A 17,296-nucleotide genomic window follows, 5' to 3' on the forward strand; every position below is an offset into this window, starting at 1 on the left:
GGCTGTTTCCTCTCTGGATTTGTACAGCTCCTTCAGGCCAGGAACCGTGCCTTCTGCTTTCTTTGATGTTTTATGCACCAGGGGACTGGGAAACATGACACACGTGCTTAGTGCCTGAACTAGGGCTGGGGGCTTTGGGCAGGAGGCTGAGTGCTAGTCAGCTTGTTTTCCTGAGCAGATAGGAAGCAGGGCCTGGCACAGGTCCACAGCCCCCAGTATGATCCCATGTCCCTAAAGGTGACCCCACCCTGGCTGTACTCTTCCATCCTCTGCCCGCCCCCCCGTTTCCTATACTCTTTTAAGTCATCTGCTACTTTTTTCAGTATCATACAGCAAAATTCCTACTGTATATGATTAAATGACCTTAATATCTTTAAAGCAAGCTTATATTTTTAGTCAAAGTTTTAAGTGTACAACAGAAAGCTACAGAAATCTATATTAAAAGGGTGGGTGGAAGAATGAACTCTAATGTAATGATGATAATGATGTGTGATAATGATGTGTCTAAGTAGGTTCATCAACTGTAACACATGTACCGCTGTGGTGGAGAATGTAGATAATGGAGGAGGCCATGCCTCTGCCAGGGTAGGGGGTATGGGGGACATCTCTGTACCTTCTGTTTGATTTTGCTGTGAACCTCAAACTGCTCTAAGAAAATAAAGTCTATTTTAAAGAGGCAGGGGCAGTGGTGGTGGTGGGAGGAGCGAGAATATCTGTTTAGCAGAGTGAGCATGTAAATGGTAGGGTTTAAGCAAATTTGAACCAAAAGCCCTAGCAGCTCCACTGTTGAGGGCTGGTCAGGTTCACAGGTGGCAAAGTCATCTCCACTAGTGTCATTTGAAGAAAATTTTCAGTTGTTTTATGTCATCTTTGACAAAACCTTGATGCCCCTTTCTGCTCTTTTTCATGCAGTTCCGAAACTCCCTTCACCTGCTTATGGAGACCCTGAATGCCACTACCCCTCACTACGTGCGCTGTATTAAGCCTAACGACTTCAAGTTCCCATTCACGTAAGTATTTCTCAACTGCTGAATTTAAAGTATCCATATCTCATAAGGATTGCCAAACCAGCAGCAGAGAAAAAATACTTAGGTAAACCTTCATGTCTTGTAGAGGGAAACAACTAGTTAATAGAACTTTTTCCGTTTTTGTTCCCTTTTAAGAACGTGAAAACAGGGAATTCCCTGGTGGTCCAGTGGTTAGGACTCCACGCTTCCACTGCCAGGGACCCGGGTTCCATCCTTGGTCGGATCAGGGAACTAAGATCCCACAAAGCCTCACGACGTGGCCAAAAAAAAAAATGTGAGAACAAATTAGTAGTTGGCCTTCTGATGATTTTAAAAGTTGAGATCAACCACACATTTCTAGTACTATTTTCTATTTGTAATTTACTTCATTTCAAGATCTTTTTGGACTTTAGTTAAAACCAGAGCTGGGTGAGATAAGGTTGCTTTGGCAAAGGCTCACGATCATCCCTGCTACTTTTCAACTGTTGAAACTATCAGAGAATGTCTACTTTTACCAAACATCTTGTCCTGTGTCAAATACCATTTGCGAGAGGAAGTTTTTTCCAAAACGGAAATATTTCTCTAATTTTGAAAGTAATGCATGCACATTATAAAAACAATTTTCAGGAAATATAAAGTGGTGTAAAAATAAATGAAAGAGCATTTCATTATACCCAGAGAGATAAAAAGTATTAACTGGCATAGATCCTTCTTGATCGTTCCTTCCCTGCTATATGTGTGTGTGTGTGTGTGTGTGTGTGTGTGTGTGTGTGTGTGTGTGTGTGTGTGTGTGAGAGAGAGAGAGAGAGAGAGAGAGAGAGAGAGAGAGAGAGAGAGAGAGAGAGGGGGAGAGAAAGAGAGAGAGAGATTAATAAAATGGAAGGGATCATGCTGTAATTGTTGTTTTGTATCTGCTTTCAACTTATGGGTGTTTTCCGTGTTAGTAAATACAAATCCACATCATCATTTTAATGGCTACATCATATCCCATTATATACACATAACACCATTCTTTTGAATTATTCCCTATTGATGGCCATTTGGGTTATTCCTATGGCTATGATAAACATCTTTTGCCAAACATTTTTATATATTTGCCTGATTATCTCCTTAGAATAATGTATTTCTAGAAGTGGAATTTGTGGGTCAGAGATTAGGCACACTTACCAAAGGCTGTAATAACTCCCACTCCGCAGTGTGTGCGTGCTCCTTTACCTACACCCATGCCAGTCTTGCCCTTGGAGAGTCGGCCTTAGACTGCAGGGCACTTCTCAAAGACTGTTGTATTCTTCTCATTGCCAAGAAGCCCTTTCTGGAGGAAGTGAGAAGCTGGAAGAAGCTGCCACGCCCTGGGTGACTTTCCTGGACAGCCCTAGGGGCCATTACCTTTTGTCAGCCAACCGCATCTCCCATCACCAATAAAACACTTGAGAAGATAGTGCAGCAGAAGCCTCGGATAGGTTACTCAGGGCTTAACTGGGGAGTAAGAGGAATCATCATCCCGTAAGAAGCAGGCCTTGCTACTTCTTCTTTTAGTGTGAATTTAACATTAAGGTGCCGTTTATCTAGAGTGAAATACACATAAGATATAATATAAAATATTTTTTCACTGACATGGACACTATTAATGCTTAGTATGTATACACTGAGTTGAATAGCTTTTAGAACACCAATAATTTTTTAAAAATACCTGAATGGGGCATATTTAATTTGTTCTTCTTGTTAGAGAAATCTCCAGGGCTGGCCAGTCTTTATTCCAGGGGAGCTCTGCATGGTGAACTAAAGAGTTATGAGAACAGCTAGTCAGGCCAAGGCATGTAATGAGCATGGCACAGTGCAGAGGAGTTTGGGCTTTTTAAATATGTTTAATGGCATTTCTTATAAGTTTGTGGTATGTATTTTTACTGCTAATGGTCTCTTCCCCTCTCTTACATGGAGTTTTCCATTCTGATCACTGTTCCAACTTCTGAATTTTTTTTCTAATTTATCCATTTGGCTCTTTACAAAAGAATTCAGTCTCTGGACTGAGGAAAGTAGTTTGTGGCCAGAGCCACGCTTCTTTGTGTATTAATGATTTCCATTTTTACATATAGGTTTGATGAGAAGAGGGCAGTACAGCAGCTGAGAGCGTGCGGTGTCCTGGAAACCATCCGAATCAGCGCAGCAGGTTTTCCCTCTCGGTGGGCTTGACATTTTTCAAATATAAGGGATCCTAAAGGGGGAGGTTCCTGCTTCTTTAAATAAGCTGACATGAGTTTCTTTTTATAGGTGGACTTACCAAGAATTTTTCAGCCGCTACCGTGTCCTAATGAAGCAAAAAGATGTGCTAAGTGAGAGAAAACAAACATGCAAGAATGTTTTAGAGAAACTGATAAAGGTAAGAAAGATTTTTCACTTACCTTTATCGGAACAGATGTTTGCCAAAGGCCTTGTGATTGTAACCTGTGAATGTCCTAGGAATATCCATATACTACTAATCCGGGTTATTCAGGGGTGGAAAGGTGGAGAGGCGCACTGTCTTGGAGGTCAAGGCTCCCTGTCTTTATGATGGAAGGACTAGTAAAGATGATGGTCCAGTATCAAGATACAGGATGGTGAGGCCTGGACCCAGACTTGAGACACATTCTTTTTATTTATTTATTTATTTATTTTTGCATACGCGGGCCTCTCACTGTTGTGGCCTCTCCCGTTGCGGAGCACAGGCTCTGGACGCGCAGGCTCAGCGACCATGGCTCACGGGCCCAGCTGTTCCACGGCATGTGGGGTCTTCCCGGACCGGAACACAAACCTGTGTCCGCTGCATCGGCAGGCGGACTCTCAACCACTGCGCCACCAGGGAAGCCCCCAAGTACTAAATTTTTATTGAAAATTACTTATGACAGACACCAGGCCAGATGCTGTGTGATTAAGAAAAATAAGTCTTGTCCTCAGGTGACACAGTGTGTCTTGGAAATTAATGCATTTTAAAGATAAGTATAATATACCTTAGTGTCTGTCAAATGCTGAGTGAGTGAGACAAGAAATCAACGGAAGACAAAGCCACATCTGCTGTGGGAAGGAGGAACTATTTCATGGAAGACATGTATTTTGAGTCAGGCCCTGAAGAGTGGGTAAGATTGTATAAAGTGGAAGGAGACTATCCTAATAGGGAGCAAGGAGCAGAAAAGCATAGTTTTCTCAAAAAGCAGTTAGAGTCGGATTTTTGTTTTTGCTTTTGCAGTAAAAAAAAATGGTGCATGGGACAGTAGGGAATTGGTTAGGAAATGTGGGTTGGTGTTTGAAGAGACTTGCATACCAAGCTAAGGCGTTCACAGACTTTAGAATGCACCAGAGTCACCTTCAGGGCTTGTTAAACTTCAGAGTGCTGGGCCCCACCCCTAGAACATCTGATTTGGTAGGTCTGGGACGTGTCCAATAATGTGCATTTCTAACAAGTTCCCAGGTGATGCCGATGCTGGTTTGAGGACTACATTTTGATAACCACTGATGTAGGTTGTAGAGAATTTAAGACTCATGAGATGCTGTTTAAAGAATATTTTCACTTATTTGACACTAGGTTGGATGGATTACCTCACTTTGAAGTAATTAGTCATAATTATTAGCTATTAACTAGATGTAATATCTCTTCTTTGGTGATAATAACTTTATTTTTCTTGAAAGCACTTAGGCCACTTTCCTGGTAATGTGTAAAAGAATCTGATACATTTTGAATATGGCCTAAGTCCTTTCTAGGGAATGGAGAGCAGAAAGTAGGGAAAGCCTCCTCCCCCAGACTGCTCCCCCCTGCGCTTGGGGCCACAAGGTAAAGGAGTGTAGGCTTGGGGGCGAGGGAGAGAGAGCTGAGATGAAATGGGGCAGGGAGAAGGAGACAGGGAGAGGGAACCACTTTCTAGCTCTTCCAGCTAGCCTCCTTTGCAAACTTTATTGATTTAAACTGAAACAGTTTTAGATATATGTGGAGATTTCTGATTTTCTGTTTTCATGTACAAGATAGGAAATACTTGCTTACAGTGAAAAGTGATTTTTCTCTGTTTTCACTTAGAATTTCAGATCACAGTATTGATTATTATAAATAAATTCTACTCTTCTTTTGATATAAGATGGTTAATAACTTGCATGCTTCTAGATAAGCTGGATCAGAATATAATAGACCAAAACTAGCATGCATATACATCTGTGTTTACTGCTCAGCTTTGTTTATAATCAGAAGTCAATGAGCATCATAAATGATTACATTTTTGTAAAAGGAGTTTTGAAATTTGTAGGAAGATTTACTGTTGATAAAACCAAGAGATAACTGTTGAGAAACTTAACTCTTAACATGAATATGCAAGATTTTTTATCTTTTAGTTTTTATTTTGTGTGCGTTACTTCCTGCCTTTTTCTTCATATTGGTGTTTTTGTCCCTTCAGCTTTCTCATGGAACACACAGCCCGATGTAATTCTTACAGCCTGGGTCAGTCAGAGGGAGTGTCAGCATCTCCATTTCCTTGAGATATTTAAAATACAGACAAGCAAATAGTAGCTGCCTATAACCCACAACCAAGTTTTGGGCCTCAGATAATAATTCCAGGTAGAATAATTCTGGAAAATAACTCTTAACCTGCAGTTTTCCTTAAAGTCCCTTCTATTTGCTCCACTTGCATAGGATCAAAAAGCTGGCTCCATTAGTTAATTGTATGTAGCCCAAGTTTTAGCTAATAGTTTTATCCCTTTACTGATTCTGCTTTTAGACATGTATTTTCTCTTTAAAATTCATTTATCTAGTCATCATTTCTACTTCTGAGTATACAGTTTCTTCCAAAAATAGGACAAGGACAAATACCAGTTTGGGAAGACAAAGATCTTTTTCCGTGCCGGTCAAGTGGCCTATCTGGAAAAATTGAGGGCAGACAAATTGAGGGCTGCCTGCATCCGGATCCAGAAGACGATCCGAGGGTGGCTGCTGCGGAAGAAGTTCCTGCGCATGCGCAAGGCTGCCATCACTGTGCAGAGATACGTGCGAGGCCACCAGGCCCGATGGTAGGTCTCCTGGCAGCATGTCCACTCTGGCTCACGGGCAGCAAAGACTGGCGGGCTCATCTGATTGATTGTCCAAACTAGGACAGTTTTGAGTGGTCACCCTACCTGAGAAGGCAGCACCTTACCTCTTCTTAGGTCCAAGGAATTAACTCATAAGACAGTTAAATAGAATACAATTTCACTCACCTTTGTGAATGATTCAGATTGAACCTCAAAAAAATAATTACAAATTACTGCCTACTCATGTCCTCAGTATTTATTTTTTATACATTTATATGGGCTTGAAGAAATCATCTGTAAATTAGAACAGTCATGAATATAACTAGTTAATAATGACTCTGTTGAGGAGTTTGGAGGAGCAGTTAGCTGAGAAGGTGTAGAAGAGAGTTAGTTACACTTACGTGTGATTACATATTAGGATAATTTTAATTTAGAGATATCAAAAGACATGAATTAATGGTAAAGAACTTGTGCCCAAATGGATAGATTAAGGAAAAACATCGTGCATTAGCAATGGATAGAGCTAAGAAGGCTGGGTGATAAGTAAGTACAGGATTACTGTGTAAGCTCGTCTGCTATGTAAAGGGGACATGGCCTGGGGTAATGAGCACAGTCCTAGAAGGAATAAGCCTTTATGACCTTCGCTTTTTGTATTGTAAAATCAAGTAATATGGGACATCCCACTTTTCAGGGTTAGGTAAGGCTCAAATGAGATAATGGATGCACAGATATTTGGGGGATCATCAAATAGCTATACAAATATAAGAAATATAAATGTTGATTTAACGTGTATGTTATTAGAATAATACAATGGAGGTGCTACTTATTCTGCCAGAGATACTGGTGCTTTCAGCCTCTACAAAATGTATTCATGGGTTTTTCTGATTACTGACTACGCACCACTCTTTCTCTGGCCAGTTATGCTAAGTTCCTGCGCAGAACCAAGGCAGCAACCATCATTCAGAAGTACTGGCGCATGTATGTAATCCGCCGGAGGTACAAGATCTGGCGGACTGCCACGATCGTCCTTCAGTCTTACCTTCGAGGCTACTTGGCCAGAAATAGGTATCGCAAGGTGAGGCCTTGTTTTCAACTTTGTTTATTCATTCCATTAACGTTAATCAAATTCCATGTCTGTACAAAGTGCCACAGGGACTCCTATGGATGTAGGAGTCATATGGAGACAACCAACAATTGAAATACATTTTTAAATATTAAATAAGCCACATATATTTATTAACATGATGTTGAAAAAGAAAATTTACTTTTTTCTTCCCCTGTCTGTAATTTGAAAAAAAAGTGAGTATATTAGTTTCCTGTGGCTGCTGTCATAAATTACCACCAACTTGGTAGCTTAAAACAACAGAAGTTTATTTTCTCACAGTTCTGGAGGCAAGAACTGTGAAATTAAGGTGTCAGCAGGGCTGCTCTCCCTCCAGAAGCTATGGGGGAGAACCCATTCCCTGCCTCTTCTAGTGCTGGTGGCCACCAGTATTCCTAATAATTGTGGCCATATCACTCCAGTCTCTGATTCCATCTTCACATCATCTTCTCTCTGTGTCTAACTTCACTTCTTTTGTCTGTCTCTTATGAGAACACTTGTGATGGATTTAGGGCCCACCCAGATAATCCAGGATAATCTCTCCATCTAGCGATCCTTATCTTAATCATATCTGCAAAGGCCCTTTTCCCAAATAAGGTAATATTTACAGATTCTTAGTATTGGGGGCCTTTATTCAGCTGACTATGGTGAGCTTTGAATAGGTAAAAATATTGGATAGGCCAAAAAGTTCGTTCGGGTTTTTCTGTAACATCTTACAGAAAACCCAAACGAATTTTTTTTTTTTTTTTTGCGGTACGTGGGCCTCTCACTGCTGTGGCCTCTCCCGTTGTGGAGCGCAGGTTCTAGATGCGCAGGCTCAGCGGCCATGGCCCACGGGCCCAGCCGCTCGGCGGCATGTGGGATTCTCCCAGACCGGGGCACGAGCCCGTGTCCCCCGCATCAGCAGGCAGACTCCCAACCACTGCGCCACCAGGGAAGCCCCGAACGAACTTTTTGGCCGACCCAATATATGGCAGATGAACAGATTAAGAATGAAACAACCTTGGAACAATTTACCATGGTAAAAATGAAATCAAATATAACATCAATGTGGTCAAAATTGTATTGACTGGAGTATGATGCTCTAGAAATTTTTGACAAATAATCTTTATGTCTAGCAATAATCATCATGGCTATAGATAGTGGATCACCAGATTAGTCTTAGTCATCACCTCTAACAATATATGATCTAGTCGATGAAAGTTTTTCCTCTTTCATTTCGGCAAGGTTTTGAGTCTGTTCTTTAGAATATAGCCCTAATAAGCCAAAAATACAGTCTGGATCTTGGAGCTCTCTGGGCATCACTGTTAGTAGAGTGATGTGAAGGACATTTCTCTAATCACAGGCAGTGATTATGTGGGCGTGCCCTAGGCCCTATTCATGTATTTATTTTATTTTCTTATTTTGAATTAATTTTATATAACAAAGAAAAATGGAACGCTAATGAGGCTTGAATGAGCATATTTAATAGCTGTGTTTTGAAGAAAATTTGAAGACTTAGCTACTCCAGGTCTTTCTGCCCACGCCTGCTTTATAGTCAGATGTTCTTTCTCTTCAAGCATGAGCTTTCAAGGGAGGGAAAAGCCTTATTAAACTTGACCTTTTAGATATACCAAACCAGTTACCCTCCTGTTTTCCTCACTACTCTCCTCAGGAACATCTGAACTGGCGTGTGAGGCCTTTGGTTTAGCAGTAGCAGTCTCTAGCTAGCCTAGCGCCCAGTGTGACTGGACATAGTAGGGGAGGCAGGTTAGAGACAGGCTCGTGTGTAGGCCAGTAGTACCCGCTTAGTGATCCTTCTAGCTGTGATTCCAATCCAAGCTTCCCCCAAGCTTTGGGGGTCTTAAAGTGAGAGCAAGTGTTATTTAATGTCTCTGACTCACCGATGGAAATGAGATTGAGAATGGAAGCTCTAATTATATACTGTTTCCATTTGACTGAAATTAGAGAAATGGACCAGTATCTGAAGTTACATGGGGAGAAGGAAATGGAACAGGAATATTGGCATTAATACCTTTGCCACTGTGTGCTGCTTGAGTTTTAAAGTCTGAAAGCCTTCAATTTGCCATCACTGAGTCTTATCCAGTTTGTCACTAGTCATCCAGATAAGATAGGTGGCTCCCTTGGGATTGTGTTGTTGAGTGAGAGCTCAGGATGCCCTGCCTCACTGCGGCATGATGCACGGTGACTGCGCTTAGTGGGAACTGAAGGCTGCCTTAGCATTAGGAAAACATCCCAAAGGGACAGCCTTGAGTTGGCTGAAGATACTATGAAGGTCTCCTAAACACCTATGTTTATTTTGTATTTGTTGGCTTTAAACACAATGACTTATTTCTTAATTGTATCCTCTAGGATGGCATATGTTTTTCATGGTTTTTCTCAGCTACATAACCTAAAAATAGGAACTGTTCTTTTAATGATCTTACTAAACTGCTACCTATCTGAATAGATGGTTTCAGAGATTTTTTACATTTAAAAAGTTTCATAAAAGATACATTGTATCCATTTATAATAATCACTAATAAGTACTTAATCAAGTGCATACATTTAAACATTTATAGCACACAAGACTTATTTTGTAATATCGTAGACTTGAAAGGACATCAAAGTTTTGCTAGTTCAACAGTTCTTAAAATTTAAGAACTTCTTCCCCATCATTCCTGGAAACTGTTTACACAATCTCTGCTTGATGGTCATTAGTGACAAGAAATTCATCTCATAAGGCAATCTTATTTTTTAAATTTTATTTTTATTATTATTATTTTTTTGGCTACATTGGGTCTTCATTGCTGCCTGAGGGCTTTCTCTAGTTGCGGCGAGCAGGAGCTACTCTTCGTTGTGGTGCACGGGCTCTAGGCAAGTGGGCTGCAGTAGTTGTGGGACGCGGGCTCAGTATTTGCAGCGCGTGGGCTTCAGGGCACACAGGCTTCAGTAGTTGTGGCCTGAGGGCTCTAGAGCACAGGCTCAGTAGTTGTGGCACACAGGCTTAGATGCTCCGTGGCGTGTGGGATCTTCCCAGAGCAGAAATCAAACCCGTGTCCCCCTCATTGGCAGGCGGATTCTTAGCCACTGTGCCACCAGGGAAATGCAAGGCAATCTTATTGTTATAAGTTGTTTATAAGTTTAGGGCAATATCTTTTTTTTTAAGAAAATACAATATAAAATTAAGATTTGTTTACTTCACTTTATCTTCTTTTTAGCTTTCCTTTTAAAGTTCTCTCCCTACTACCTTTGAATCCCATAAATGGATTTGTGCTGCATTTATAATAGCAATGGGAAATCCTCACTAGAATGGTATTCCTCAAATATGGCAAACAAGAGTGTCATTTTTTTGTTGCTGGGGAAAAAAATCAATAAATCAATAATAAACTTTGCAGTACCCCAAGTGTCGTCTTCTACAGCCTGCTTACTGGCCATACCCCATGTCCTCAAGCAGAGACCTAATGCACAGTGACATGGTATCAGCAGTAAGGGTAGTGGGTAAATCTCTTATTTTACTAGCACGTAGTTCACAGGGTACCAAGTTCTGCTTATTTTCTAAAGGATCACCTGTTGCTTATAGAAATCATGTAGCAATAAGAAACCTAATGCCTTTTTTCTTTCTTTGTAGACTAGTTTTCTATTTAGTAATCTGGTACCTTTTATTTAGACAGCTTCTATCTGTATACTCCATTTATCATCATACATATACATGTAATCATACATATGACATGTGGATGTAATACATATTTTTATATATGTCTCTCAAATTTCCTCTTTTTTTATAAAATGAGTTGAGTTTTTTAAAAATTTATCTTTATTTTATTTATTTATTTTTGGCTGTGTTGGGTCTTCGTTGCTGCATGCAGGCTTTCTCTAGTTGCGGCGAGTGGGGGCTACTCTTTGTTGCGGTCCGCGGACTTCTCATTGCAGTGGCTTCTCTCGTTGCAGAGCACGGGCTCTAGGCGCGCGCGCTTCAGTATTTGTGGCTCGCAGGCTTAGTTGCTCTGCAGCATGTGGGATCTTCCCAGACCAGGGATCAAACCTGTGTCCCCCGCATTGGCAGGCAGATTCTTATCCACTGCGCCACCAGGGAAGCCCTCAAATTGCCTTTTAAAGACTACATTTCAATCACCTTTTAAAATAATTTTGTGCTTCCATATATTTGTGATAAATACAATCCACATAATACATTGTTGCTTCAACTTTTATGTCTTTCCCTTTAGGTAACGTGTGGGTTCTCAACCTGACATCCATAGGTTGATAGAGTTGAATATTGAGTCTAGTCCAGGGTCTGACGTTACTTGCACTTACCCTCTTCTGCAGATACTCCGTGAGCACAAAGCAGTCATCATTCAGAAGTGGGTCCGGGGCTGGCTGGCTCGCACCTACTACAAGAGGAGTACGCACGCCATCATCTACCTTCAGTGCTGCCTCCGGCGGATGATGGCCAAGCGCGAGCTGAAGAAGCTCAAGATCGAGGCCCGCTCCGTGGAGCGCTATAAGAAGCTCCACATTGGCATGGAGAACAAGATCATGCAGCTGCAGCGCAAAGTTGACGAACAGGTGTGTTTTAAACAGGAGTCCTGAAAGTGCAGCATTCCTAACAAAATCCACTGGGGTCATCTTCAGCATTGTCCCCTCTTGACTTTACCTTTCAGTCTTCGCAAAAAAAGTAAAATAATAATGGCATTAATGAATGTGGAAATAGTGACAGGCTCATAGGTAAGATTATAATTGCAAGGACCAAGGCAGGAAATTATTTTCGAGAACACAGACAGGTTTACTAGCACTCCAAACAGTTAGGACCGAGAGTCATATTGTACTTTATATTTTACAAAGCTCTTTCATCGTTATCATTCATTTGTGTATAGTGTATTGCTCCTTTTACAGATGAGTTGCTTAGCATTGAGATGGCAAAAGAAGCAGGAAAATGTCCGTGCTTCTGAGAAATCTGCAGTCTATTTGCAGAGATAAAAGTTTGATTTCTTAGAGATAGTTACCAAGTAACATTTTAGCACATGCAAATGATATAAAGGTAGTTAGTAATACATAAATACTAAGGATGACAAAGAAAAACAGACAAGAGAATGAAATAGGATTCATCAGAAAGGTTTCCTGAATAGGAAGAGGAGTTTCCAGATGGTAAACAAAGGGATTTGTAAGAAACTTGTGATTTTTGAGGCCATTTTATCATTCTTATGCATCACTAGCTGGCACATGGCTTTCAGTAGCACACTGATTTGTTTTCAAAAGCAAGTATAGATTTTCCTATTCCTGGATTAAGAATCAAGAAAGAGAATTTACTGTGGGAACTCACCTTGTGACTATGAGAAAATCACATCTATGTTGCTCATCATGTAAAACAGAAATAACTGTGCCCATTCTCTCTTTGTATCACTAAGAGGGTGCTGATGGTGTTATTTTAAATATTGTCATTAGTAATTTTGGTTAGATACTATATCAGCACTATGATGATATAGCATGAATACGATGAATAGGCATGGTTTTCTCACTAAATACATTTGTGGTGTGTATATTTACTTTTTGTCACTTATGTGTGTGTTTAAAGAACAAAGACTACAAATGCCTCATGGAGAAACTGACCAATCTGGAAGGAATATACAACTCTGAGACCGAGAAACTACGAAGTGACTTAGAACGTCTTCAACTAAGTGAGGAAGAAGCTAAGATTGCTACTGGACGTGTCCTCAGTCTGCAGGAAGAAATTGCCAAGCTCCGGAAAGACCTGGAACAAACTCAGTGTGAGAAAAAATCCATTGAAGAGTGTGCTGATAGATACAAACAGGAAACTGAGCAGGTAGGAGCTAATGTTCATATCCCCGTCTACTCCTTCCACAAAGGAGTTGTGCTGTCATCTTGACCCAGCCCTTGTGGCTCAATATTGGTTTCAATCGAAGGTAAACACACATTTCAGTTGGTTTACTGTTCATTATTAGTGTTTCCCCCAAGCAGCTGTTCCATATGCTGGATGAGTACCTATAGGTCTTTTAGTAAAACCTTTTACTCTCCTAAGAACAGAGGCAAAGCAGTGTTATAAGAAGAGAAGTGATGGCCAAGAACCTACTATACACCCTTTTTCTTTGAATGAATAGATCTGTGTGGAGTGTAGACTCTTTTTTCTTCAGCAGGTTAAAGGTGATTAAGAAGTAAATCACAATGAACTGTCAGTAGCTGATAGTAGGGATCTTTATGGAAACCTGCATTAAGACTGTTTTGAGAAGTCCAACAGGAAAAAATCCAAATGTCTGCACACTGATCGTAGCCAAGAGCTGCTATGCAGATAGAACAACAATGAAAATGCTTACAGATTGACCAGGGCTTCCACACTACAAATTTGTATTAACTTATATCAAAACTTTATTAAATACAGAAAACACTAAGGTTCTCAAGCAGTAATGAGATGTATTGGTTAAACAAAGTTAAAAAACCTCAACATAAGGCTTACTGGAAAAAAGTAATAGGTTTTCAGAGATTCCACTAGTATTTCCATCTTTAAATGAAAACAGAGTTGACTGATGGCTGTAACTATGGCAAGAATCCCAATATGCTTTTTCCTTACTGACTTCTGAACCTTAACAGCAGCTTATACAGTAAGAACCTCGAAGGAGCTTAGACACAATTCAGGTAGGATAGTGTAGCTAATAAAGTTGCAATCCTTCCATGGTATTCAGGGTCCTGATAAAATAATCCCTTCTATATCTATAGCAGATCTGGGCTCTGATCTGGAAACAGCAGTGCTATTAATATGTTACTTTGACATAGCAAGCTTGTTCTCTCAGAATTCAAATATGTATCCAATGGGATACTGTTGAGGTTTAAGATCTCTCTTTCTTGTGCTCTCTCTCTCTTTTTTTCCCCATTTCCTGAGTCCTTGGAAGCTTTCCAAATTCCTCCGAAACTATAGAGAATTAAGCTTGGTAGGAGTATTCTCGTTTCCTTTTCAAAGTCAAGTTCATACCTTTCTCTTCTGATAGAATAGTATACCTGAACATATTCAGATTTCTCCTTTCGTTTTATTATCTGCTGCCTTCACAAGGATAGCTGTAGGCACTACCATTAATTCTTTTAGATGGAGTGTGATAATGAGGAAGAATGAAAAAATTTCCCTGTGAGAGCTAGCTTTGTGGTCTGGAAAGCTACATTGCCAGTTAGCCTGACCAAGGAGCCTAGAAGGTCCAGCAGAACTGTGGTTCTTAACCAGGAGTGTATTTCAGAATATGCTGGAGAGTTTTTAAAAAGATACCTGCCCAAGCTCTGGGAGTGTGGACCAGGCACATGTATTTTGAAAAAGCACCACAGGTGATTGGTTGCATACTCTGACAAAGAGCAGCCTCTCTCAAGAGCACATAGAGAACTCAACCTTTCTACTGAGAGCAGACGTTAAGACCTTATCAGCACAGAGGGAAGACACTGGACCATCAGAAGAAACACCTTCTGGCCTGACTTGTGCAGTGGCACAGTGCTGTAATCTCAGTTCCCTGTTCTTCAGGGATCCTTAGTCAGAGAGCCCGCTTTCTCTGTCTCTGAACTCCTAAACTTTCTCTTTATTAGTAAAGCTGTTGCTTTAAGAGTGCCTTGAACTTATGCTTAGAGAAAGGAATTCAAATTTCACTTATAACAAGCACACATTCTATTCCAAAGGTGAACTGTATAAATTATGAACTTAGCAAAGTTTCCTTTGGTTTTGATTTTTGCTTCCTGAGAATCCTTATCCAACCAGGAAATAGAAAGTTAAAGGTCAATATTTTTTTATTGTGGTAAAATATGCTTATATGTAACATAAAATTTACCATTTTAATCGTTTTAAGTGTACAGTTCTGTGGCATTAAGTGTATTCACAGTGTTGTAAGGTCAATGCTTAAATGTGGAATAAAAGTTTACAACCTTGCAAAACTCTTGAAAGGAGATGAAAATGAAATTCTCTTTCTCAAGACAGAGAGCAGGGAGCTTCGGAAGGTCTTCAGTGAATTTCCAAAACCAAAATGACTTTCATATTTTTCTTAACCTCTGTAATCTCTCTGCTTGAATCATGGGTACACATAAACGTTGCATTAGGTTGTTGGTGTGAAAAGGCATTATCATTGCTTCAAGCGCAAATGCTTACTAGGTGCCAGGCAATTGCTAAATGCTCAAGGTACAAAGTAAAACAATAACAGCAAGTCATTTTTGTCCTCCAAGAATTTCTAGTCAATCAGGGAAGTAAAAGTAAATCATTTATAAGGGCTATAAAGAGGCATATTCAGGGTCCTGTAGTAGCCCAAAGGAGAGACATATAATTGGAGGGAGTTTCTGGGAAAGCTTTCTGGAGGGTAGTGCTAAAAACAAGTTTGAAGGATGACCAGATATAACTCGGCAAAGAAGTGAGGCAGTGAGCTGTGGAAGTAAGGAGTGCCTGCCGGTGACTGCTGTATGTATGGTCTTTGTATTCAGTATCCGGCTGCCTCTGTCTGTGGCAGCCATCTCAGTTTATTGTTTCATTTTATAGTTGGTATCAAATCTGAAGGAAGAAAATACTCTGCTGAAGCAGGAAAAAGAGGCACTCAATCACCTTATCGTGGAGCAGGCTAAGGAGATGACAGGTAAGCTTCATGTGGGCCCAGCCTACTGCACTCCAACCAACCTCAGACCAAAGGTTTATAAGTTACAACTTTGCTTAGACTGTCATCAGTAAATTTGCAGAGTTCTGGAGGCAGGCACTCTAAATATTTGGTTGAATTAGTTGGTGAACTTGTAAATCTGGTCTCCCTATGTACAAATATCAATTCGTATTAGTCAGTATCATGTGACTTTTAAAAAAATTGTTCTATATGTATGATTTATGGCTTATAGGAGTCTTGTTGTTTTAGGACCAATTCTTGAGCTAATATGTATATGTATATGAGTATATGCATCTGTATATATTATTTATTTTGCTAAACCAATGGATATTATTTTCCTAAGATCAACCACTTTTTGCCACCTTAAAAAAAAAAGGCACTAGATGTGGACATTTATTTCATTTGCTGTTTGTAAGATAAATTAAAATGGTGATAATTTACAAGGAATCCACATGTACATAAACATGAGCTAAGAAAATATATATCTAAACTACAATAATTGGTGATAGAAATAGAAAGGAAGAGATTTGATTAGAGTGAAAATATATTATATGAAAAGAATCGTATATCATATATAATCATTTTTGATGTGGTATTCAAAAAAGGAGTAAAAATTTTCTAAAGTTTCTGAAAATTTTCTAAAGTTTTGAGATGAGTTATCAAAACAATAATGTGTTATTAGTAATGAGGAAATTGAGGGGAACAAGTCTCTGTTTATGAGGCAGATTAACGAGGTCAGTTGTTTGAGTATTAAAATTTGGATGTCAGCTGGGGCCTCCAGATAGAGATGATGTGAAAGCAAATCGAGATGAAAGAGAGAGCCCTCTGTGGTTTTCCCCATACTGCCCCATTCCTCCCCATTAAAGGGACTACTATATAGAAAAGAGAAGAAAATCTGGAATTAAGCCTTATAGGATAACCATAAATAAGGGATAAGGTGAAGAAAAGGAGCCAGAAAAGAAAATTAAGAGGGAAGGAGAAAAGTCATTGAAAACATGGAAAAAAGGAGGCTAGGATGCAGAATGCAGTGGAAAAATCCAGAATGATGAGAATTCTTGAAGGAAAATAGAAAATGTTATTTGGTACAGAAAGATAAGAACAAAGACAATAACAGTGGATTTGCCTAAGGAAAATTTGTTGATAGCCTTGGGCAGCTTCCACAAACTTGTGAGAATAAAAAGCAATTTACAGAACGTTATAGAGAGAAGAAGTTCTTTCATTCATTTATTTACAAATTATTAAAGCCCTAGGGTGGGGAAACACTGTATTGGACACCAGGGAGGCAGTTGTAACAAGACATTTGGCAGCCCTTGCCCTCATGGAGCTGACAGAGAAAGAAATGGTGACGCAATAGAAGCAGGCAGGGCAGATTAAGATATAGCCACAAAATATGAGGGTAAAATGGGCCATAATGGTAGGAAGCTTAATGTTTATAAATGTGACTGGGTCAGCTCATTGAGATAAAACATGCAGCTGAGATTTAAGGCTTTTTTACTGCGCTTGATTTGCAATCAAGGTCTAATCACCGACCTCCAGATGATGTCCTATCTAAGTGCCAGCCCCTG

The 17,296-nt window shown here is 39.9% G+C and overlaps 1 protein-coding gene across 4 annotated transcripts in view; it reads left to right on the forward strand.

Annotated features, from left to right (window-relative positions):
• The window catches only part of MYO5A (myosin VA), a 187,223-nt gene that overhangs the window by 111,768 nt on the left and 58,159 nt on the right, over window positions 1-17,296 (forward strand). For all 4 annotated transcript variants that reach the window (XM_033409184.2, XM_033409182.2, XM_033409186.2 and 1 more), the window contains exons 16-23: window positions 913-1,010; window positions 3,101-3,187; window positions 3,276-3,384; window positions 5,818-6,029; window positions 6,948-7,104; window positions 11,437-11,676; window positions 12,683-12,931; window positions 15,620-15,713. In XM_033409184.2, the coding sequence (XP_033265075.1) occupies window positions 913-1,010; window positions 3,101-3,187; window positions 3,276-3,384; window positions 5,818-6,029; window positions 6,948-7,104; window positions 11,437-11,676; window positions 12,683-12,931; window positions 15,620-15,713 (1,246 nt within the window). The remainder of the gene's footprint in view (window positions 1-912; window positions 1,011-3,100; window positions 3,188-3,275; window positions 3,385-5,817; window positions 6,030-6,947; window positions 7,105-11,436; window positions 11,677-12,682; window positions 12,932-15,619; window positions 15,714-17,296) is intronic.

This window comes from Orcinus orca, chromosome 2 (genome assembly GCF_937001465.1).
Source record: "Orcinus orca chromosome 2, mOrcOrc1.1, whole genome shotgun sequence".
In the NCBI taxonomy this organism is placed as follows: Eukaryota; Metazoa; Chordata; class Mammalia; order Artiodactyla; family Delphinidae; genus Orcinus; species Orcinus orca.